The sequence below is a fragment of the Mytilus trossulus genome, chromosome 10 (genome assembly GCF_036588685.1).
Source record: "Mytilus trossulus isolate FHL-02 chromosome 10, PNRI_Mtr1.1.1.hap1, whole genome shotgun sequence".
NCBI classification, from domain to species: domain Eukaryota; kingdom Metazoa; phylum Mollusca; class Bivalvia; order Mytilida; family Mytilidae; genus Mytilus; species Mytilus trossulus.
The window spans coordinates 36,269,928-36,296,499 of record NC_086382.1 but is presented as its reverse complement, the minus strand read 5'-3'; the positions used below and the strand labels follow the sequence as shown (position 1 = coordinate 36,296,499).

Here is a 26,572-nt window from a genome sequence, read left to right as displayed (position 1 = left end):
CGGGTATGGTGGTGGATGTAGATTATAGACCAGTATTAGTCTTTATATGCCACAACTATGGTAGTGGATGTAGATTATAGACCAGTATTACTCTTTATATACCACGGGTATGGTGGTGGATGTAGATTATAGACCAGTATTAGTCTTTATATACCACGGGTATGGTGATGGATGTAGATTATAGACCAGTATTAGTCTTTATATACCACGGGTATGGTGATGGATGTAGATTATAGACCAGTATTAGTCTTTATATACCACGGGTATGGTGGTGGATGTAGATTATAGACCAGTATTAGTCTTTATATACCACGGGTATGGTGGTGGATGTAGATTATAGACCAGTATTAGTCTTTATATACCACGGGTATGGTGGTGGATGTAGATTATAGACCAGTATTAGTCTTTATATACCACGGGTATGGTGATGGATGTAGATTATAGACCAGTATTAGTCTTTATATACCACGGGTATGGTGGTGGATGTAGATTATAGACCAGTATTAGTCTTTATATACCACGGGTATGGTGGTGGATGTAGATTATAGACCGGTATTAGTCTTTATATACCACGGGTATGGTGGTGGATGAAGATTATAGACCAGAATTAGTCTTTATATACCACGGGTATGGTGGTGGATGGAGATTATAGACCAGTATTAGTCTTTATATACCACGGGAATGGTGGTGGATGTAGATTATAGACCAGTATTAGTCTTTATATACCACGGGTATGGTGGTGGATGTAGATTATAGACCAGTATTAGTCTTTATATACCACGGGTATGGTGGTGGATGTAGATTATAGACCAGTATTAGTCTTTATATACCACGGGTATGGTGGTGGATGTAGATTATAGACCAGTATTAGTCTTTATATACCACGGGTATGGTGGTGGATGTAGATTATAGACCAGTATTAGTCTTTATATACCACGGGTATGGTGGTGGATGTAGATTATAGACCAGTATTAGTCTTTATATACCACGGGTATGCTGATGGATGTAGATTATAGACCAGTATTAGTCTTTATATACCACGGGTATGGTGGTGGATGTAGATTATAGACCAGTATTAGTCTTTATATACCACGGGTATGGTGGTGGATGTAGATTATAGACCAGTATTAGTCTTTATATACCACGGGTATGGTGGTGGATGTAGATTATAGACCAGTATTAGTCTTTATATACCACGGGTATGTTGGTGGATGTAGATTATAGACCGGTATTAGTCTTTATATACCACGGGTATGGTGGTGGATGAAGATTATAGACCAGAATTAGTCTTTATATACCACGGGTATGGTGGTGGATGGAGATTATAGACCAGTATTAGTCTTTATATACCACGGGAATGGTGGTGGATGTAGATTATAGACCAGTATTAGTCTTTATATACCACGGGTATGGTGGTGGATGTAGATTATAGACCAGTATTAGTCTTTATATACCACGGGTATGGTGGTGGATGTAGATTATAGACCAGTATTAGTCTTTATATACCACGGGTATGGTGGTGGATGTAGATTATAGACCAGTATTAGTCTTTATATACCACGGGTATGGTGGTGGATGTAGATTATAGACCAGTATTAGTCTTTATATACCACGGGTATGGTGGTGGATGTAGATTATAGACCAGTATTAGTCTTTATATACCACGGGTATGCTGATGGATGTAGATTATAGACCAGTATTAGTCTTTATATACCACGGGTATGGTGGTGGATGTAGATTATAGACCAGTATTAGTCTTTATATACCACGGGTATGGTGGTAGATGTAGATAATAGTCGTGTTTTAGTCATTATATACCACGGGTATGGTGGTGGATGTAGATTATAGACCAGTATTAGTCTTTATATACCACGGGTATGGTGATGGATGTAGATTATAGACCAGTATTAGTCTTTATATACCACGGGTATGGTGGTGGATGTAGATTATAGACCAGTATTAGTCTTTATATACCACGGGTATGGTGGTGGATGTAGATTATAGACCAGTATTAGTCTTTATATACCACGGGTATGGTGGTGGATGTAGATTATAGACCGGTATTAGTCTTTATATACCACGGGTATGGTGGTGGATGTAGATTATAGACCAGTATTAGTCTTTATATACCACGGGTATGGTGGTGGATGTAGATTATAGACCAGTATTAGTCTTTATATACCACGGGAATGGTGGTGGATGTAGATTATAGACCAGTATTAGTCTTTATATACCACGGGTATGGTGGTGGATGTAGATTATAGACCAGTATTAGTCTTTATATACCACGGGTATGGTGGTGGATGTAGATTATAGACCAGTATTAGTCTTTATATACAACGGGTATGCTGATGGATGTAGATTATAGACCAGTATTAGTCTTTATATACCACGGGTATGGTGGTGGATGTAGATTATAGACCAGTATTAGTCTTTATATGCCACAAGTATGGTGGTGGATGTAGATTATAGACCAGTATTAGTCTTTATATACCACGGGTATGGTGATGGATGTAGATTATAGACCAGTATTAGTCTTTATATACCACGGGTATGGTGGTGGATGTAGATTATAGACCAGTATTAGTCTTTATATACCACGGGTATGGTGGTGGATGTAGATTATAGACCAGTATTAGTCTTTATATACCACGGGTATGGTGGTGGATGTAGATTATAGACCAGTATTAGTCATTATATACCACGGGTATGGTGGTGGATGTAGATTATAGACCAGTATTAGTCTTTATATACCACGGGTATGGTGATGGATGTAGATTATAGACCAGTATTAGTCTTTATATACCACGGGTATGGTGGTGGATGTAGATTATAGACCAGTATTAGTCTTTATATACCACGGGTATGGTGGTGGATGTAGATTATAGACCAGTATTAGTCTTTATATACCACGGGTATGGTGGTGGATGTAGATTATAGACCGGTATTAGTCTTTATATACCACGGGTATGGTGGTGGATGTAGATTATAGACCGGTATTAGTCTTTATATACCACGGGTATGGTGGTGGATGTAGATTATAGACCGGTATTAGTCTTTATATACCACGGGTATGGTGGTGGATGAAGATTATAGACCAGTATTAGTCTTTATATACCACGGGTATGGTGGTGGATGGAGATTATAGACCAGTATTAGTCTTTATATACCACGGGAATGGTGGTGGATGTAGATTATAGACCAGTATTAGTCTTTATATACCACGGGTATGGTGGTGGATGTAGATTATAGACCAGTATTAGTCTTTATATACCACGGGTATGGTGGTGGATGTAGATTATAGACCAGTATTAGTCTTTATATACCACGGGTATGGTGGTGGATGTAGATTATAGACCAGTATTAGTCTTTATATACCACGGGTATGGTGGTGGATGTAGATTATAGACCAGTATTAGTCTTTATATACCACGGGTATGGTGGTGGATGTAGATTATAGACCAGTATTAGTCTTTATATACCACGGGTATGCTGGTGGGTGTAGATTATAGACCAGTATTAGTCTTTATATACCACGGGTATGGTGGTGGATGTAGATTATAGACCAGTATTAGTCTTTATATACCACGGGTATGGTGGTAGATGTAGATTATAGTCGTGTTTTAGTCATTATATACCACGGGTATGGTGGTGGATGTAGATTATAGACCAGTATTAGTCTTTATATACCACGGGTATGGTGGTGGATGTAGATTATAGACCAGTATTAGTCTTTATATACCACGGGTATGGTGATGGATGTAGATTATAGACCAGTATTAGTCTTTATATACCACGGGTATGGTGGTGGATGTAGATTATAGACCAGTATTAGTCTTTATATACCACGGGTATGGTGGTGGATGTAGATTATAGACCGGTATTAGTCTTTATATACCACGGGTATGGTGGTGGATGAAGATTATAGACCAGAATTAGTCTTTATATACCACGGGTATGGTGGTGGATGGAGATTATAGACCAGTATTAGTCTTTATATACCACGGGAATGGTGGTGGATGTAGATTATAGACCAGTATTAGTCTTTATATACCACGGGTATGGTGGTGGATGTAGATTATAGACCAGTATTAGTCTTTATATACCACGGGTATGGTGGTGGATGTAGATTATAGACCAGTATTAGTCTTTATATACCACGGGTATGGTGGTGGATGTAGATTATAGACCAGTATTAGTCTTTATATACCACGGGTATGGTGGTGGATGTAGATTATAGACCAGTATTAGTCTTTATATACCACGGGTATGGTGGTGGATGTAGATTATAGACCAGTATTAGTCTTTATATACCACGGGTATGCTGATGGATGTAGATTATAGACCAGTATTAGTCTTTATATACCACGGGTATGGTGGTGGATGTAGATTATAGACCAGTATTAGTCTTTATATACCACGGGTATGGTGGTGGATGTAGATTATAGACCAGTATTAGTCTTTATATACCACGGGTATGGTGGTGGATGTAGATTATAGACCAGTATTAGTCTTTATATACCACGGGTATGTTGGTGGATGTAGATTATAGACCGGTATTAGTCTTTATATACCACGGGTATGGTGGTGGATGAAGATTATAGACCAGAATTAGTCTTTATATACCACGGGTATGGTGGTGGATGGAGATTATAGACCAGTATTAGTCTTTATATACCACGGGAATGGTGGTGGATGTAGATTATAGACCAGTATTAGTCTTTATATACCACGGGTATGGTGGTGGATGTAGATTATAGACCAGTATTAGTCTTTATATACCACGGGTATGGTGGTGGATGTAGATTATAGACCAGTATTAGTCTTTATATACCACGGGTATGGTGGTGGATGTAGATTATAGACCAGTATTAGTCTTTATATACCACGGGTATGGTGGTGGATGTAGATTATAGACCAGTATTAGTCTTTATATACCACGGGTATGGTGGTGGATGTAGATTATAGACCAGTATTAGTCTTTATATACCACGGGTATGCTGATGGATGTAGATTATAGACCAGTATTAGTCTTTATATACCACGGGTATGGTGGTGGATGTAGATTATAGACCAGTATTAGTCTTTATATACCACGGGTATGGTGGTAGATGTAGATAATAGTCGTGTTTTAGTCATTATATACCACGGGTATGGTGGTGGATGTAGATTATAGACCAGTATTAGTCTTTATATACCACGGGTATGGTGATGGATGTAGATTATAGACCAGTATTAGTCTTTATATACCACGGGTATGGTGGTGGATGTAGATTATAGACCAGTATTAGTCTTTATATACCACGGGTATGGTGGTGGATGTAGATTATAGACCAGTATTAGTCTTTATATACCACGGGTATGGTGGTGGATGTAGATTATAGACCGGTATTAGTCTTTATATACCACGGGTATGGTGGTGGATGTAGATTATAGACCAGTATTAGTCTTTATATACCACGGGTATGGTGGTGGATGTAGATTATAGACCAGTATTAGTCTTTATATACCACGGGAATGGTGGTGGATGTAGATTATAGACCAGTATTAGTCTTTATATACCACGGGTATGGTGGTGGATGTAGATTATAGACCAGTATTAGTCTTTATATACCACGGGTATGGTGGTGGATGTAGATTATAGACCAGTATTAGTCTTTATATACCACGGGTATGCTGATGGATGTAGATTATAGACCAGTATTAGTCTTTATATACCACGGGTATGGTGGTGGATGTAGATTATAGACCAGTATTAGTCTTTATATGCCACAAGTATGGTGGTGGATGTAGATTATAGACCAGTATTAGTCTTTATATACCACGGGTATGGTGATGGATGTAGATTATAGACCAGTATTAGTCTTTATATACCACGGGTATGGTGGTGGATGTAGATTATAGACCAGTATTAGTCTTTATATACCACGGGTATGGTGGTGGATGTAGATTATAGACCAGTATTAGTCTTTATATACCACGGGTATGGTGGTGGATGTAGATTATAGACCAGTATTAGTCATTATATACCACGGGTATGGTGGTGGATGTAGATTATAGACCAGTATTAGTCTTTATATACCACGGGTATGGTGATGGATGTAGATTATAGACCAGTATTAGTCTTTATATACCACGGGTATGGTGGTGGATGTAGATTATAGACCAGTATTAGTCTTTATATACCACGGGTATGGTGGTGGATGTAGATTATAGACCAGTATTAGTCTTTATATACCACGGGTATGGTGGTGGATGTAGATTATAGACCGGTATTAGTCTTTATATACCACGGGTATGGTGGTGGATGTAGATTATAGACCGGTATTAGTCTTTATATACCACGGGTATGGTGGTGGATGAAGATTATAGACCAGTATTAGTCTTTATATACCACGGGTATGGTGGTGGATGGAGATTATAGACCAGTATTAGTCTTTATATACCACGGGAATGGTGGTGGATGTAGATTATAGACCAGTATTAGTCTTTATATACCACGGGTATGGTGGTGGATGTAGATTATAGACCAGTATTAGTCTTTATATACCACGGGTATGGTGGTGGATGTAGATTATAGACCAGTATTAGTCTTTATATACCACGGGTATGGTGGTGGATGTAGATTATAGACCAGTATTAGTCTTTATATACCACGGGTATGGTGGTGGATGTAGATTATAGACCAGTATTAGTCTTTATATACCACGGGTATGGTGGTGGATGTAGATTATAGACCAGTATTAGTCTTTATATACCACGGGTATGCTGGTGGGTGTAGATTATAGACCAGTATTAGTCTTTATATACCACGGGTATGGTGGTGGATGTAGATTATAGACCAGTATTAGTCTTTATATACCACGGGTATGGTGGTAGATGTAGATTATAGTCGTGTTTTAGTCATTATATACCACGGGTATGGTGGTGGATGTAGATTATAGACCAGTATTAGTCTTTATATACCACGGGTATGGTGATGGATGTAGATTATAGACCAGTATTAGTCTTTATATACCACGGGTATGGTGGTGGATGTAGATTATAGACCAGTATAAGTCTTTATATACCACGGGTATGGTGGTGGATGTAGATTATAGACCAGTATTAGTCTTTATATACCACGGGTATGGTGGTGGATGTAGATTATAGACCGGTATTAGTCTTTATATACCACGGGTATGGTGGTGGATGTAGATTATAGACCAGTATTAGTCTTTATATACCACGGGTATGGTGGTGGATGTAGATTATAGACCAGTATTAGTCTTTATATACCACGGGTATGGTGGTGGATGTAGATTATAGACCAGTATTAGTCTTTATATACCACGGGAATGGTGGTGGATGTAGATTATAGACCAGTATTAGTCTTTATATACCACGGGTATGGTGGTGGATGTAGATTATAGACCAGTATTAGTCTTTATATACCACGGGTATGGTGGTGGATGTAGATTATAGACCAGTATTAGTCTTTATATACCACGGGTATGGTGGTGGATGTAGATTATAGACCGGTATTAGTCTTTATATACTACGGGTATTGTGGTGGATGTAGATTATAGACCAGTATTAGTCTTTATATACCACGGGTATGGTGGTGGATGTAGATTATAGACCAGTATTAGTCTTTATATACCACGGGTATGGTGGTGGATGTAGATTATAGACCAGTATTTGTCGTTATATACCACGGGTATGGTGGTGGATGTAGATTATAGACCGGTATTAGTCTTTATATACTACGGGTATGGTGGTGGATGTAGATTATAGACCAGTATTAGTCTTTATATACCACGGGTATGGTGGTGGATGTAGATTATAGACCAGTATTAGTCTTTATATACCACGGATATGGTGATAGATGTAGATTATAGATCTGTATTAGTCTTTATATACCACGGGTATGGTGATGGATGTAGATTATAGAATTGTATCAGTCTTATATACCACGGGTATGGTGGTGGATGTAGATTATAGATCAGTATTAGTCTTTATATACCACGGGTTTGGTGGTGGATGTAGATTATAGACCAGTATTAGTCTTTATATACCACAGATATGGTGGTGGATGTACATTATAGTTATGTATTAGTCTTTATATACCACGGGTATGGTGGTGGATGTAGATTATAGTAGTATATTAGTCTTTATATACCACGGGTATGGTGAGGGTGTAGATTATAGTCCTATATTAATCTTTATAAACCACGGGTATGATGGTGGATGTAGATTATAGACCGGTATTAGTCTTTATATACCACGGGTATGGTGGTGGATGTAAATTATAGAACGGTATTAGTCTTTTTATACTACGGGTATGGCGGTGGATGTAGATTATAGTCGTATATTAGTCTTGATTAACCACGGGTATGCCGGTCTATTACCTATATAATCTACACCCTCACCATACCCGTGGTATATAAAGACTATTATATACCACGGGTATGGTGGTGGATGTAGATAATAGACCGGTATTAGTTTTTATACACTACGGGTATGGTGGTAGATGTAGATTATAGACCAGTATTAGTCTTTATATACCACGGGTATGGTGGTGAATGTAGAATATAGTGGTATATTAGTCTTTATATACTACGGGTATGGTGGTGGATGTAGATTATAGACCAGTATTAGTCTTTATATACCACGGGTTTGGTGGTGGATGTAGATAATAGACCAGTATTAGTCTTTATATACCACGGATATGGTGGTGGATGTAGATTATAGACCAGTATTAGTCTTTATATACTACGGGTATGGTGGTGGATGTAGATTATAGACCAGTATTAGTCTTTATATACCACGGGTTTGGTGGTGGATGTAGATTATAGACCGGTATTAGTCTTTTATACCACGGGTATGGTGATGGATGTAGATTATAGACCGGTATTAGTCTTATATACCACGTCTTTTGGCGGTGGATGTAGATCATACATCTGTATTAGTCTTTTTATACCACGTGTAAGGTGGTGGATGTAGATAGTATTCGTAACAATCTAATTGAAATGTTGATCTCTGATTACGATATACTGCTCATATGCAGTATATATAACGTAATCAGAGATCAACATTTCAATTAGATTGTATTCGTAATTTAGTCTTTTTATACCACGGGTATGATGTTGGGTGTATATTATATTCGTGTATGAGTCTTTATATACCACGGGTATGGTGATGGATGTAGATTTTAGTAGTGCATTAGTCTTTTTATACCACGGGCATTGTGATGGATGTAGATTATAGGCCGATATTAGTCTTTATATACCACGGGTATGGGGGTATATAGATTATAGATCTGTATTTGCCTTTTTATTTTACGGGTATGTTGGTTGATTTAAATCAGAGATATAAAAACGAGGATGTGGTATGATTTGTCAATGGGACAACTCTCCACAAGAGACTAAAACGACACAGAAAATAACAATCTGTATTAGTCTTTGTATAGCACGGGTATGGAGGTTGATGTTGATTTTAGACCGGTATTAGTCTTTGTATAGTCTTTGGAGGTTGATGTTGATTTTAGAACTTTACAAGTCTTTTTATAATACGGGTATGGTGGTGGAAGTAGAGTCTAAACGTGTATGAGTCTTTAAATACCATAGATATGGCGTGCTGGATGTAGATTATATTCTCCTACTGTACTAGCATTTATATACCATAGATGGTGATGCAATAACTGCTTGAGCATTTTTATTTCACGCGTAATATGGTGCGAGTGTTGGCCTTGGATGTTTGGTTAAGGGTTCTGGGTGTAATATATGCCTGTTTTTAGACTTTTTATACCCGAGGTCATTTGTATTTGTCGTTGTTATATATAGAGAATTTTTTAATAAAATATATTTACATAGTTTTTAACACATATGTACTGAAAATAATAACTTTAATAATTTTACTGAAGAAGAAAAAAACCATTATTTACTAAATCCATCAACGCCTCTACAAACAAATAAGTTAGGATCCTTCTTGAAAAAATCATTAGAACTGAGGACAGGGGACTCTTAACAGCTTGTTTGTTGTTAAAAAATTTGATGCTGTTTTTATTGTGTATGTTTGATATGTATGTATGTATGTATGTATTGTGTTAATATATGTTCGTCACAAACTGTAAAGTTTATACGACAATAAAATATTTGATTTGATTTGATTTATTTAAGAGTTCCTAGAGAATACCAAAACCTGTTGGAATGATGTTAATGAGACAGCAAACAAAACACATATAAAAACAATGGTGACATCATCACAAAGTCTTTCCGACTTTCTAGTGGACGTTTGTCAAACAATAGAAAGAAAAATAAAGGAGACCTCTGTTCATCCCCTCCCCATACTAGTATATATTTTGAATGACTTGAATATACATGTCATGCATGTACATCATCAATAAAAGTTTGGAATACACTATCAGTACTACCGGTAAAGCTGGGTAAAATAAAACCACATTTACGCATGGCTTGTGCTTTAGGAAAACTTTTAATGTAGACAGAAGAATTTAGAATAGAAATAACTAACATCAAAATCTAAATACAAATGCATTAATTACCTATATCTTACAAATAGGGTTAACAATAGACATAACCATTATGATTGAAAATAGAAATCTGAGTCCCCTAAAACAATGGGATAAACTACATGAAAGGAATCGATAAGAAAAACCTCTAGTACCAACTATTTCAAGTCAGTGAGATTTTTAAAGCTCTAGCTACATCTCTAACCTCTTTTTTGTCGGTCGCTTGTATTCATTACAGCAACTTTATACAATAGTTATTTGTTAGAGATATGTATCCTTAATTACTATATCAAATTTTTTTTATAATTCGTTTTGAATCATTGAAAAAATACCGTCTGACCTTCAAACAACACAAAATTCTGTATTAAGAATACGTTATTACACCAACGTGGATCTGTATAAGTCGAATAACTGATGTTTTGTTTTACTTACCAATATTCAGAATAATTTTACATTTGTCTATCATGGCAGTGACATATATATATATACATGCTTCCCTTATGTATCCTTACTATTCATTTCAGAGGCAGATTTAGGAAGGGTCCATGCAGGGAACCCCGCCCCCCATTTTGTAGGAAAAAATGGTTATAAGTAATTAGTGAATCAATGAAACAGGAATGGAGCGATGCCCTCTCTTATGTCAGTGGGCATCCAGTGGCGGATCCAGAAATTTTCATAAGTTGGGGCCCACTGACAGCCTAAGAGGGGCTCCAGATTACCTATATAAGCAACCAATTTTTTCGCCAAAAAAGGGGGGACCGGGCCCCCTGCCATCCCTTAATCTGTCTCTGGGGTCCCCTTATGACAATTTCCGGATCCGCAACTGCAATTGTGGATGGAAAAAATGACAGACCCATTTTAATAATTATTAATACTTCATCACCATTGGCATTGGCGGATCCAGGGGGGTCCGGGAGTTTGAACCCCCTTTTTTTTTGAAGATAAATGCATTTAAATAGGAGCATATAGTTGGACCCTCCTTTTTTAAAATGACTGGATCAGCCCCTGATTGACAATAGAATACGAGTACATGTAAGTATAGTTTAATATGTCAATGTAGACGCCCATTAAGGATCATTAAGACCATAACAATTTATGATATATACATATGATTTAAATAAACTTTAATAAAGGACTATATAGTGCGTACATGTACTATGTAACAAACAAACATACAAACAAATATTGTATTGCTAATCAAAGAGCCCACAAGGAGCAGAACAATCAACATTAATTACATACTAATGATTACACTTGATTAAATATGATTAAGACACAATGTCATAAAAAATAAGAATACAACAAGCACAGTGTTAATAATATAACTAGGTTAAGAAAAGGACGGTTCCGTTGAGGAGGTGTTCCATAATTGGAAGGATAAACATAAAGAAGAAGAAGTTGCGACATAATAAGAGCTAATATGGTGTCAGACCACCAATTACTCCCTCCAATTTAGAACGTAGCCCTACTCTGACACAAAATAGTGCTTTTGATGTACTTGTTTACTTAAACTAACCAACAAATATGCAGAAATGAAACTTTTGGTGAAAAAGACATATATCTAGATCATTTTGAGCCAAAATTTACTTGTCTATGAGTTTGCATTAAAACTTGAGGATTAATGCGCTCCATAGTATACTAATTTTAGATTTTCAGAAAACCAGGTTTGTTTTTTTGAGTATCTCTGTTTGATGGTCAGTTAATTTGTTAGAAGGCTTTAAAGGTATGGTGAAAATTGGCATGTATAATGCTGATACCACAGGTTTTTGGGGAATGGACCCCCCTTTTTTTTGGACCTCACTAAAATAAAATTTTGGCGTTTTTTTTATTCATTTACAATTTTCTACAATGTATAAACATATATCAAGTCTCAACAATCCATTGCTAGTCGATTACAATAATTTTTTTACTATCCATACGAGCCCCAAGTGAAAAAAGAAGAAGGTAATTACCTTCGATGAACGACCTACTTTCACTTTAGAGGATCAGGTCAGGAAATCGATAAAAAAATCATACAAAAACTCACTTACTTTTCATAAAAAGTACATCCTTAGATTCCTGAGATATTTTTCTCGACGTTTAAATAGTTCACATGGTGATCTGCGGCGGTTTTGTGTCTTGTTTTACTGATTTTGTTCTACAATTGTCGTCCGTTTGAACCTCGATTCCCGGAAGAGAAAATGCAGCGCCATCTGCGTGGTCTTTCGCTATGTTCTATAACTCCGTTTGACTAAACTGTTTCCCTGTTTTTGTTTACCAGTTTTACAGATGGGTTCCGAATGCAATGTAGCTATAAGAAAAGGTAAGAGATATTCGAATAAAGTATTTTTGGCGGACTTTTACAAATCCAAAAAAAAAGGTTATAAACATAAAACTTTGTTTTTGTGAAAAGGTGTTCTTTAAGATGTCTTCTGATCAAACAAAGCTACATTCTTGGTTAATTGATAACATAGAAAAATGCAGTGATACTAGTAATTATGTTGACCTTAATGAAATTAAAAAAAAATACTGCTTACCAGTGTCCAGTGCAGCTATTGGAAATTGTATTGTACAATTATTCAGGGATGTCACAAAAAAGAAAAAAAGGTGTCAAGATGACTGGAGCAAGACTACTCAGGTTTATTATGGACTGTCATGGCGTACACTGTCCGAAACAAGTTCTTTAGAATTTAAAAACATAGTTTCTATTGTGCCAAATGACTTTTTTGTGATATCAAAACTCCCAGATAAAATATTGCTTGGTTATTTCACAAAGTAAATCATAAATGGCAACAGATTCATGATTGAAATTAAATTTGATTCCAACGGTCAATGGTTCATAATTGCAAAAGGAAAGACAATTAAGTTTGATGAATTAAGTATTGAAAATAACAGTTATTTAAACATGTCAAATCATTCTGTGTTTGAAACTGTTAGACAATTAAATTTTTGTAGTGGTTTTTCCGGCTGTTGATGGCAGTCATATTCAACCAGATGTTTCTGTATACAAAGAGCACGTGGCTATTGTTGGAGATGAAAACTCAGAAACAATTCGTTTAAGGTCAAAATCATGTAATATTGTTTTACCATTCAAAACATCAAATGTTGCTTCACATTTGTGCTATTTCTGTAAAAAATATAAATGTTCTCAAGAAAAGGAAAAGGAAAATGCTAGCTGTACTGAATTACCTCTTGAAAAAAATCTAAAATTAATGAAAATAAAGATAACGAGGTTAGTGAAGAAGTAACTTTAAATGAGGGTGATAATGCTGACATGACCGAAATATATAATAAAATTTTTCCAGATTGTTCTGTTAAAATGCAAACATTTTTATTTTCTCAAAAGATGGCTTTAGAGCGCCATCCTTTTGGGAGAAGGTGGAATAAAGAAATTATAAGACTGTGTTTGACACTGTGGTGCCGAAGCCCGAAAGGTTATATTGAGCTAAGGAATAGCAATTTTTTAATTTTACCATCCCACAATCTTTTGCAACGATACAAAAATTCTGTTGAACAAAAAAGTGGAATAAACAAAGAAATCATGCGTTGGATGGCAAATGAGGCTAAAATCAAAAACATTCCACCAGAGGGCTACAAAGGAGGTCTTATGATAGATGAGATGTCCATTCAACCAGATTTACAGTTTAGAAAACGAAATGGTGATATTGAACTCATAGGTTTTACCGAGTGTACACCAGATTCAATTGTGTTCGAAAACATGAAACTGGTAAAAGAGACAGGACTCTTGCGACTCATGTGTTACAGCTAGTGTTTTTAGGTTCTACTGGTTTTCGATTTCTGTTTGCTCATTTCCCTACCACCACAGCAACTGGTTATGAGCTCTATTTATTACTTTGGAAATCTGTTCACATGTTGTCAATGTTTGGTTTCTGTATTGAGTATGTAAGCACAGACGGAGCTCAAAGTAATAGAGACATGATGAAACTTCTGCTACCTGGATTTGATTCTGCTAACCCTATCACATGTTCTTTTCAAAATGTATACAATGTAACTTGTCAGAAGCTGTTTTTTATCATGGACTTTTCCCATGTTATAAAAAAAATCAGAAATAATGTCTCTACAAGTGGAACTGCTGCATTTTGCAAAAAACATTTGAAAGCTATTGACAAGTTCATTGAATGGAACCATTTTAAGGACGCCTACCTGTGGGATCTTCAAAATCCATTTCCAATCTACAGGAAGCTCACACAGGAACACATTTTTTTGACATCTGAAAGTAAAATGAGAAATCATTTGGCGGAGGACATCTTAAATAAAGATATGTTACATTTAATGCAAGTATACAAAGAAAGCCAAAAGAAAAATGATACACTGAATGCAACTATCGAACTTATCAAACATACCAGCATCATAATCAGCAATTTCCGTGATCCAAGGCCAATAATTGATGCCGATGATCATAGGTTAGCCGAAAATCAAGAGGTATTAGATTGGTTTATTCATTGGGAAAAGAGTGTAATAATGACCATACAATAACAAACAAGCAAAAACATCTAATTTCTTATCAAACTAGACAGGACATTGTATCCTGTATCATGGGATTTGATGAATTGTGCAAGTATAAACTTAAGAATTCACATGCGTCTATAATTGCGAGTAGAGTAAATAGTGATGTTGTGGAAAATATGTTTTGTCAACAGAGGACGTTACACAATGGGGCAAATACCAACCCCACATATTTGGGGTACTGTAATACAGTAAATTCTGTTATTTTGGGACAACATGCGATTTCAAAAAAATCTAATGCAGGAGGTGTAGAAGAATCATGTAACATGTCTCTACAGTTAAAGAAAAAGGTATATATATTAAAATCAAGAAATCTAGACAATTAAATCAGATATTGGGTAACATTCAAAGAGACAAAAAACAAATTATATTCTTATAAATACAACCAGATGTGGTGTTAAATTTTAAGGAGACAGCAACCAGACAACACAAACAGTTCAAAAACAACATATATTGAACATAGGTCTTCAACAATGGTCTGACGACCTCACATATATGCATTTTGGGGTTTTCCCCCTCCATTTTTAGGTCCACTGCACCTATTTTAAATATATTTAATGAAAAAAATACTTTATGATAGATACATTGTACTTGTGATCATAATTGAACAATAGTGTTGTTATTCAACAGTGGGAGCCATCTTACTACCTTGCATACTAAAGAGGGAGACCCATTGTTAAAAATACCCGTCTAATTACCATTGTCATGATTGTCAGTGCTTTGATTAAGGTACATAAAACAATTATTTTTTATTTTCTCAAGAAAATAAGGACAACTGATCATGCCCCTCCCCTATTTTTATTTCATATTTCAGAAGTAATTTTGGAAAGCAATAAAACTTAGTGTATTCTATCATCAAATGTTTCCCAAGTGAGGAAATATTATGTTTCCTTTATTTAAACCCTTCTTTAACCAAGAATTAATTAATTTGGATGTATTTTAAGTTTAAAAAAACAACAATTGTTCCTAAGTTTTAATATTGAAATTTGATATTATATATATGTATGCATTTTATAGCTGACTATGCGGTATGGGCTTTGCTCATTGTTGAAGGCCGTACGGTGACCTATAGTTGTTAATGGCAGCAGTGTCATGTTGGTCTCTTGTGGACAGTTGTCTCATTGGCAATCATACCACATCTTCTTTTTTATATATTGACCAGATGACTATTATAGAAGTGAAAGAAAGCACTTAGACACTTCAGCTACATGAACCTTAGCAATAAATTAATTTCTATATATGACATATTTGCCACTGGATGTTAAGCACTCAACAATCAATCATTTTCTAGCAATTAAAGAAGTTGGATTTCATTACATTACTCCTCCAATTTAAATCAACTTACCTAATTACTGACAAAGGGGACAAGTAAACTGTTCACCATCTTCTGTGTAATCAGTCCACTCAGTCTCATCTTGTAGATTAACACAATTTCTGTGAAACCACAACCCACAAACATCACAGCAAATCCAATCTTCTCCTTCCCTGTATGCAAGATTACAAATAGCACATTTATCATCTGATTCGTCATGTTCAAATGTGATTTTTTTTCACTTTTCCCTTTCCTTTTCCCTTACCCTTTCCTTTTCCCTTGCGTTTTCCAACTGATTTTCTTTTTCTCGATTGTTTTGTTATAGGTTGGAGTACTGAAGCCTCAGAACAAGAATCAGAATTAAATGTACATGTATGTGTGGCTGAAGTGTTAGAAGGAGAGTGTGGTGTTTCAGTGCTAGGTCCTGGTGTTTGATCATCTACAATGAATGGTCCTGGTATCAACATATCCAGTATTAGAGATGGTCTGGTGTCACTTTCATTAAACTCACAAGGTATGCTATCACTATTTAAAATGACATTGCTAAGCAAAGAACTTATTTCATTCTTCTTTTTGGACGAAGACACTGTGACATTATAAATTTTGCATAACAAAAGCAAAGCCTTTTTAGTAAAACTCTTTTCTGTTAAAAAAATTGAGTTTGCAACAAGTTCAGATTTTAGACGAAGGTGGGAAACTGTTTTTCCATCTGATTTATCATCTCTAAAGAACTGCATATTAAAAGCTTTGACAGATTTTTTAGATTTCTCCATGACCTTTTTCCTTAGGGCTTTTCCTTTCTCTTTCTTCAGAAACTGAAGATAATCTCGACGAAATTGACTTAATGCAACTTTTATGAATAAATCCACAACCGCATTAAAAATTCAATATACTCCACACATTGTTGTACTAATGAAGACAACGTTTCAATAATGTCACATTCATTTTCACCTTCTGACGAAGATCTAGCTTTTGTTAGTGTTATACTCCAAAGTTCAAACAGGTCTTTATCTTTAATAATTTGTTCTTTCACATTACTAAACAGGTATTTTCCATGCTGAACAAGACTGCCATGTGTAAGGCTGTTTCTACACAAGAGTTCTAATTTAGTGAAAAAAGTGAAGGCATTGTCAGTTATATTGGTTAAACCTTCTCTCAAATTTTGTTTTCTTTTAGTTTCATCTAAACTCTCAACATCACTTGAGTTAAGCTGAAGTTCATTGTAAGATGTTGATAGGGAATTAAACAAATTTAACTGCATTTGTAATTTAGTTATTTTAGATTCCATTCCTTCAGAAAAAAATGCATTTCTAATTTTTACAGACATTTTATGCTTCAGTTTTGCTATAACATAACCACTAACATATCTAATTTTGCCTCTTGCAGCTCCACATAAGCCATCATCAACAGTCAGTTTTGGTAAATGTTCAGGAGGTTGAAGCTGGAGATGAGTGGACAAAATCTTAAACAGTTTATTTTCAAGATAAAATAGAATAGATGTCAAACACTGATAGTAGGGCCCATTTGCACTCAATCCATACTTTGTAAGTAGTTTTAATGTAATGTCTTTATAATCATCTGATGTGATATACATGTTAAATTTTATATTAATTCATAATACTTACGTAATTGGAAATTACATAAGGATTATCTCCCCCTAATTAGTATTCACACCGCCGATCGCGCTTTAAAATATCAATAAAGCGCTCAGGTATATCGACTCCCACCACGCATGCGTGATTCCCCAGTCTTCTTCTTCGGCGAAAAGTGTTCACACGCTTTATTTTTTCCTCTCGGAAATGTAACTTTTTTGATTTATATATCGTGTATTTTCATAGTTTAATTTTAAGTTTTTGAGATAGACGCTTTTCATTGTCAACATGGCAGAAGCTTTCATTACGGCCATTAATTCGGCAAGTGAAGAAGCTAATTCTCCTAAAGCTACTCCGTCTCGCTCTGATAATAAAAACGAGAAATCGTCAGGTAAACAGACCGGAAGTCGTAAAAAGACGACAAGTAAGTCTCGTAAAGCTAGCAGCACGTGTGCTAAAGAAGTATCAGAGGAACCGGAGACAATGTCAACAACAGGTTTGTCTGTAAACATAGAAAATGAATTGAGGGCAGAAATTTCTAGTGTCAAAGAGACCGTTAATTCGGTGAATTCTCGAATGGACATTTTTCTACCTCTTTTCGAGAAGTTCGTTTCACAAACTGTCACTTCAGGTGGACAAATAGAAACGGACAGAGAAATTGCCACTTCAGGTGGGCAGAACATTTCTCAGGACTCGAGGGACATTGCCACGTCAGGTGGGCAAAATTCTCTCAGACATGATAGTGTTGCAAATCATGATAATGACATTGATGATGCAATTTCCCTTCAACCGGATAGAGACGAAAGAAGGGGTCTTGATTTAGATTTAGATTCTGACAATGAATCCCAACATTCTTCTGTGAAAAACAGTACACACAACCGTTTTCAGAGATATTCGGTAGTTGATAAGGACTCTCTTGATACTGAAAATGTCAGTAGAGATATCCTTGGTGACATTTTTGGTGAAGATGCCAAAACTAAACCAGACAAATCTGAAGCTGGTATTGTTCTGGATCAAAGTCAGATTAATATTTTGAATCAATCATGGCACTGTGATAATCCTTTATTATTGTCAACTTATAAAGAGGAATATAGGGCTAGTTTTCCAGTGAGTGATAAATCAGCTGATATTCTTAACTTACCAAAACTAGATGACATTACTCAAACTTTACTGTGTAAACGACATGGTCCTAATGCTGGTAAAGCTCATAATAAACTTTTTTCTAAACCTGAGAAAATTTTTGAAAATATGGAATTCAAAGGTCAGTCAGCAGCTAGAATGGGTTTGATTATTACGGCATACATGCAACAAGCCTTGGGTTCATTAATGGAAAAACTCAATGATTCTGAACCAAATATTGATTTACTTGTACAAATGGTCAAAGATATTTTTGCCATGTCAGTGAAATCTATGGATCAAACAGCTAGAACAGGTGCATTTCATCATCTGATCCGTAGGAAAGCTACTTTGTTAGATACAGGTCTAGAGGACATAACTGAGCTTAATGATAAGTTTTTATCTCTTAAATTGTCAAGTGATGGTGTTCTTGGGAAAGATTTTGAAGAGAAACTGAAAAATCGTTCTAAGACAAACAAACAAATCAAAGATTTACTACCAGTGTTAACTCGTAAATCAGCTACCTCAACTTCAAGTTTTAAGAGGAAGAGTGCTATCATTCATAATAGCCAAGACACTAATGGTCCTAAAGTAGCTAAAAATGACTTTTCCAATTTTCGCATTCCTAAGGTAGCAGCTAAACCTAGTGAAAACAAAGGTGGATTTAAACCTAATTTCAGACGCTTTGGTTCTGGTAGAAAAGAGGCTGATGGTGAAAAGAAAGGTTCTTTTCGTGGCAATGTTAGATCTAAATGACTACAAAAAGCAGGTAAATATTTTATGTCAGAATCCAGAGATACCTGTAGGAGGTCGTTTAAAACTTTTTTGGCAAAATTGGGCAAAAATAACAAACGACAGTTGGGTTTTAAAAATAATAAAAGAGGGTTACAAATTGGAATTTTCGGGGAAAATCCCACAAACAGGAATAAAGAAAACAAATGTTCCTGCGAAAGATTTACCTATTCTGTTAACAGAAATAGATCAACTTTTTGGAAAAAACGCTATAGAAAATGTACCTGTAAAAGAAAAAAACTACGGTTTTTACAGTACGTTTTTTCTAGTACCAAAAAAGACAGGCGATTTGAGACCTGTCATAAATTTAAAACCTCTGAACAAGTGTCTTCAGAAAAAACACTTCAAAATGGATTCTCTAAACAGTGTCTTAAACTTAGTACAAAAAGGAGATTGGGCAATTTCTCTCGATCTGAAAGATGCTTATTTCCACATACCAATTCACGAAACACACAAAAAGTATCTAAGATTTTGTGTCAACAATCAGTGTTACCAATTTCTGGTGCTGTGCTTCGGTCCAACATCAGCACCACGAATTTTCACAAAAGTGTGTTCTGTAGTGGCAGCTCATTTACGAGCCCAAAATATTCGTCTAGCAACTTATCTAGACGATTGGTTTTTGCTAAATCAGACCAAAAAAATCTGATTTCAGATCGAGAGAAAACGCTAAAACTCCTAACAAATTTAGGATTTGTAGTAAATCTAGAAAAGTCAAGCCTAATTCCAACACAATCAATAACATACATAGGAGCACTGTTTTCTCTAAAAGAGGGAATGGTTCGTCCTACATCAGAAAGGGTGTCAAAACTCCTTTCTGCAGTAGAACTTATTTTAAACAAGCAAAATCAAGCAACAGCAAGAGATTTTCTACAATTATTAGGTATTATGGCTTCATGCATAGAATTAATTCCAAATGCAAGACTCTTTATGAGACCAATTCAGTTACACCTCCTTTATCATTGGAAACCAGTTTGTCAAAATCTAGGAATAAAAATTCCTTTTTCGAAACATCTAAAAGGTCACCTCAGATGGTGGTTAAAAATAGAAAATTTGGTCATAGGCAGATCAATAACACCTTGGGAAACGTCAATAACAGTAACAACAGACGCATCAAATTCAGGGTACGGAGGTCACATCAACAACAGTCTCATAGTTCAGGGTACATGGTCAGTAGAAGAAAAACTTCTCCACATACATTCTTTAGAAATGGAGGCAGTTTTTCTAACTGTAAAACATTTTCTCCCAAAATTGATAAACAAAAATGTTCTTATTCGGTCAGACAATTCAACCGTTGTTCGTTACATAAACAAACAAGGAGGCACTCGTTCTCCCCAGCTATGGATTAGAACTTGGAAACTTTGGCAATTAGCACTAGAAAATCAAATTTTTCTGAAAGCTGCACACATTGCAGGAAAAAAGAACATTCTAGCAGACCATTTAAGCAGGGTAAAAATTCAACCAACGGAATGGTCATTAAACAAAGAGATAACTCATGCAATGTTTCAGATTTGGGAGACACCTCACATAGATCTTTTCGCCTCTGCGAAAAATCGACAAACACAGATCTATTGCTCCTGGAACCCAGACCCTCAGGCTTATGCAATAGATGCTCTAACAATTCCTTGGAACAACATGTATGCATATGCTTACCCTCCAATTTGTCTAATACCAAAAATACTAAAACACATGACAAAGTACAATTGTCAGTTAATTCTAATAGCCCCACATTGGCCGCGCAGACATTGGTACACAAATCTTCTGAAGTACATAATAGATTATCCAAGGAGCCTGCCAGTCAGGGAGGATCTATTACACCAGCCAAAACAAACATATTTCATCCAAATCCAGCAGTATTCAATCTGACTGCATGGTTTTTATCGACAAACAGTTTAAAGAGAAAGGTTTTTCTAAAGAAACTAGAAAATTACTCAGAGCCTCATGGCGCTCTGGGACTCAAAAAGATTACTCTGTCAAATTTCGAAAATTCAATAGCTGGTGTAGTTGACGGGAAATTGATCCCTATAGTGCCTCTTTGACGGAGGCGGCTGAGTTTTTGACATTTTTATTCTCAGAAGGTCTTCAGTATAGAACCATAGCTGGTTATAGATCTATGTTATCCTCATTCCTAGCTCCAATTGGGAAAATTCCAGTAGGACAACATCCTTATATAACTCGTCTTATAAAGGGTGTTTTTAACTCGAGACCTCCAAAAGTAGTGCTTTTACCTGAATGGGACTTACCCTTAGTTTTAAAAAAATTAAAACAAGCACCTTTTGAACCAATGAAACATGCTCATTTGAAGTTTATTTCTTGGAAAACTGCATTCTTAATTGCAATTACTTCTTTCAGGAGATGCAGTGACTTACAATCTTTGTGTATTGGAGAAGAGTCGATTGTTGTGCAGAAGAAAGGGGTAACTTTTGTTCGTCATGGACTATCAAAACAGGATAAACCGAAACATTTTGGCAGCAAGATTTTTATTCCGTCTTATCAATCAGATAAATTATTAGATCCGAAGCGGTCTATTTATTATTATTTGAAGAAAACTGCACCTTTTAGAAACTCTGACAGTGAGTTTGAGATCAAGTTGTTTTTATCTTTTATTGAACCGCATAAACCGGTTACATCACAGACTATTTCGTCTTGGATTGTTAATGCAATTAAATGTGCTTACAATGAAAAAGACAAAAAATTTCGTGCTCATTCTACAAGAGCCTTGGGCCCATCTTGGGCACTTTTTAACGGCGCATCTGTGAAGTCTATTATGGACACAGCAGACTGGACAAAGGAATCAACCTTTACTCGTTTTTATTTACGTCACATAGATGTTGAAGTTTTAAATTCTGTGTAAATAAAAATTTTGTATATATATGGAAGAAAATTCTGAAAAAGAAAAAAAAGGAGAAAAATTTATAGAAAATGGAAGAAAATTTTTTAACTGTATAGTGTTGTGTTATTTATATCTGAACTGATGTGAAGAAAATACAGTATACAAAGTACAGAAAGATTCTTCAGCTGTGGATAGCTTAGAAATCTCCTAATGTAATTTCCAATTACGTAAGTATTATGAATTAATATAAAATTGGGAAATTTGTTCTCAAATTTTAATTTTATGATAGAATAATACTTACGTAATTGGCTCCCACCCACCTCCCCTTTTGAATCTTTTATTGGTGAACACTTTTCGCCGAGAGAGACTGGGGAATCACGCATGCGTGGTGGGAGTCGATATACCTGAGCGCTTTATTGATATTTTAAAGCGCGATCGGCGGTGTGAATACTAATTAGGGGGAGATAATCCTAATGTAATTTCCAATTACGTAAGTATTATTCTATCATAAAATTAAAATTTGAGAACAAATTTCCCAATTTTACAAAGAAGTCATTCTGAAATTTAGCAGAATATTTTAAACTCCCTTCAGGAAAACAGTTTAGTCCAATATCTTCAATAAGTGAATTTTGTAGTTCAAACCATTCATCAAAGTGTTCATAATTACATAAAATTAATTTTTGGAATAATAAAATGTCATTTTCAAGGGGAGTGTCAATGAACTCAGTAATTATTTTGTCTAAAGCCAATTTTGACGGAGAGCATGCTTGTCCTTCAGTTAATACGTTATCTGCAATGAAGGAATCTAGAAAATCCAAATGTTCTATTTCACTGTCCGAAAAAATCTGAGTCTGCATACTCATTAACACAAACGCTAGTATCTGGTGGAGCAGGAGGTGAATCATCTTGATCCTCAACAGATTTAGTATCTTTTTTACCTCGGCAGCATGTCAAGTCCTTGTAAATGATACCTAATGTGAAACTACTATAAAAGTTTGTCACATGGACAGGATGTTTCTTACATAATACTTTTTTAAAGTTTAATACTCGAAGTCCTTCAACACTTTCTGCTCTTCCGACAGCAACCCCTACTTGACCAGGTTGACTGGAATTTTCACAATTTACTACTAAATTTTTCAAAGTCATTCCCTGTGCCTTGTGTATAGTCATGGCATATGCTAATTTTAATGGTAGCTGAGTTCGCTTTGCTAAAACAGTTTTATCAACCGGGTCAAACACAGTAAAGTCTGTTGCTGTTACATTAGTAGTTACAGACTTATCATCTATCATAAATTCAACATCAACAGATTTTGCATATAATTTAGTAACTTTTCCACGTAAACCATTTACTAAGGATTCACTAAGGTTCTTTACCAACATAATACTACAATCATTTTTAATTCCTAGATTTTTTGGAGCTAACATCTTGTTTAAATAATGTTCAGACCCTTGATCTATTGCATTGTATACTTTTAAATCTCCTGGGATTGACTGCAATTTGTTATAATTAAATAAGTCAACATCTAAATTCCTGGCAAAAAGTTGCACAGCATTATGTTCATTTTCAGTGGGTCTATTCAGTGAGTTTAAAAATGCTAAAATCTCATCTGACGGATTGCCAATTTCCAATTCATTAATGCATTTAATAAGAGTATGGTCGCTTTGATGATGGATCAAATGTAAAATAATTTGATGAGGAAAACAGTCATTAAACCAACTAATTCTAAAACAATGGTTTCCAGGATCACCTAAAAGTTCATTTGGTACAGGGGGAAGCTGGTAAAAATCCCCCACTAATACAATTTGAGCACCACCAAAGTATTGATTTGATTTCCTCACATTTCTAATTAAAAATTCCACTTGAGAAAGAACTTTGGAACTAATCATAGAAATTTCGTCTATAAAAAGAACATCAACATTGAGAAAATTCTTCTTAACAGAAATAAATCTTTCATCTGTTTCAATGAGATGCAGTAAGTTTTGATTCATATGCCTACCATCTTCAATTCCTGCACATCGATGTAAGGTTTGTGCTCCCAAGTCGGAAAAATGTGTAGCAGCAATTTTAGTAGAACACACGATTTCTGCCTTTCTTTGATGTTTTCTTAAATATTTAACAGCTTTTTTAATAAGGAATGTTTTGCCAGCTCCGGCTTGTCCACTTACAATTAGATTGTGGCCATCCTTGATTAAATTAAATGCTTGAATTTGATCTTCGTCAAACATTTTAGAAATTTCCCGTACTTTTCGCCAAAAATACTTTATTCGAATATCTCTAACTTACCTTTTATTATAGCTACATTGCATTCGGAACCCATCTGTAAAACTGGTAAACAAAAACAGGGAAACAGTTTAGTCAAACGGAGTTATAGAACATAGCGAAAGACCACGCAGATGGCGCTGTATTTTTTTCTCTTCCGGGAATCGAGGTTCAAACGGACGACAATTGTAGAACAAAATCAGTAAAACAAGACACAAAACCGCCGCAGATCACCATGTGACCTATTTAAACGTCAAGAAAAATATCTCAGGAATCTAAGGATGTACTTTTTATGAAAAGTAAGTGAGTTTTTGTATGAAATTTTTATCGATTTCCTGACCTGATCCTCTAAAGTGAAAGTAGGTCGTTCATCGAAGGTAATTACCTTCTTCTTTTTTCACTTGGGGCTCGTATGGATAGTAAAAAAATTATTGTAATCGACTAGCAATGGATTGTTGAGACTTGATATATGTTTATACATTGTAGAAAATTGTAAATGAATAAAAAAAACGCCAAAATTTTATTTTAGTGAGGTCCAAAAAAAAAGGGGGGTCCATTCCCCAAATACCTGTGGCTGATACATGTACAATTCAGGATATACCTGGTTTCTATGAAGTTAAACTTAAGGTAAAATATTTAGAAAGCTGTGAAAATTGCAAAATTTGGTTGAACAGATAGGGATTTTTAATTGGTGGTCTGACACCATAATGTAGACGTAAAACATAAACTGAATAAACTTTTATTAATATTACAATGAAAGCCGTAACGGTTTGTTATTTATTTGTTTACAAGTTAAATATAGATCAGATCACTGTTATCTAAAAATATTTCTGGTTTCACTTTAGATAATTATTTCCGGTACAATGGTATCTTTCCGGTATACTAGTGGACGGGTATGCTGATGCCTGTACGCTGACTGATGCCTCTCCAAAATACGCGGAAGTGTCAACACTTGTTCAGGTCTGATGATTTTGTTCAGAGTTATGGTCCTTCACTAAAATAATCCTTTTCCACACTTTTTTTTATCCTTGAAGATAATTGTTAGAGACTTTTATCCTTACAAGTTACAGTTCAAGTTATTCGTTCCGGTCTGATGATTTTCTGCAGAGTTATGGTCCTTTAACTAAGAAAATTCCCTAAAATAATCTGTTTTCCACACATTTTGTCTTCATACTTGAAGGTATTAACTTGATATTTGGTTGATTATTTTATCATGACTAGTAATAGATCAAATTCAAATCTTTTAAGAGCTGGTGATTTTGTACAGAGTTACATGGTCCTTCACTAACATGACTAAAATAATCTGTTATTTGCACTTTTTATACAACCGCAACGAGGACAATAATGTGATAGCAATGTACGACAACCAAATTTTTGCCAATAGGGCCCAAATAAGCACTTTTCTAGTTTCCAGACAATATTTAATGATACGGTGTATGGATCTCTCTTAAAAAAGGTTCCATACCAGAAAGGGATGGTTATGATTTTTGAGGGGGTTGTGGCTCAAATTGTTAGGAATTAGGGGCAAAAAAGGGGGACAACAAGGGTGTCCTGGTTAATGGACAATTTCTTTTTAAGTAAAATTTGGATTACCTCCCTTACACTGCTTTTGAATTATCAAATGGGTAATTATTGTTGCAAATTCCATTGGCAT

The 26,572-nt window shown here is 35.4% G+C and overlaps 2 protein-coding genes across 2 annotated transcripts in view; one reads left to right on the top strand and one right to left on the bottom strand.

Annotated features, from left to right (window-relative positions):
* LOC134687867 (exostosin-like 3) overlaps positions 1 to 14,258 on the top strand; it is a 55,643-nt gene extending 41,385 nt beyond the window's left edge. The window contains exon 8 of the mRNA XM_063548326.1: positions 13,836 to 14,258. Within this exon, the coding sequence (XP_063404396.1) occupies positions 13,836 to 14,258 (423 nt within the window). The remainder of the gene's footprint in view (positions 1 to 13,835) is intronic.
* A 9,228-nt stretch (positions 14,259 to 23,486) lies between these two features.
* LOC134687866 (ATP-dependent DNA helicase PIF1-like) lies at positions 23,487 to 24,884 on the bottom strand. Its single transcript, XM_063548325.1, has one exon. The coding sequence runs from the start codon at positions 24,882 to 24,884 to the stop codon at positions 23,487 to 23,489; it is 1,398 nt and encodes a 465-aa protein (XP_063404395.1).
* Between the last annotated feature and the right edge of the window lie 1,688 nt (positions 24,885 to 26,572).

Coding starts and splice junctions, on each gene's coding strand:
- LOC134687866 (XM_063548325.1), bottom strand. CDS start 24,884: ATGTTTGACGAAGATCAAATTCAAGCATTTAATTTAATCAAGGATGGC.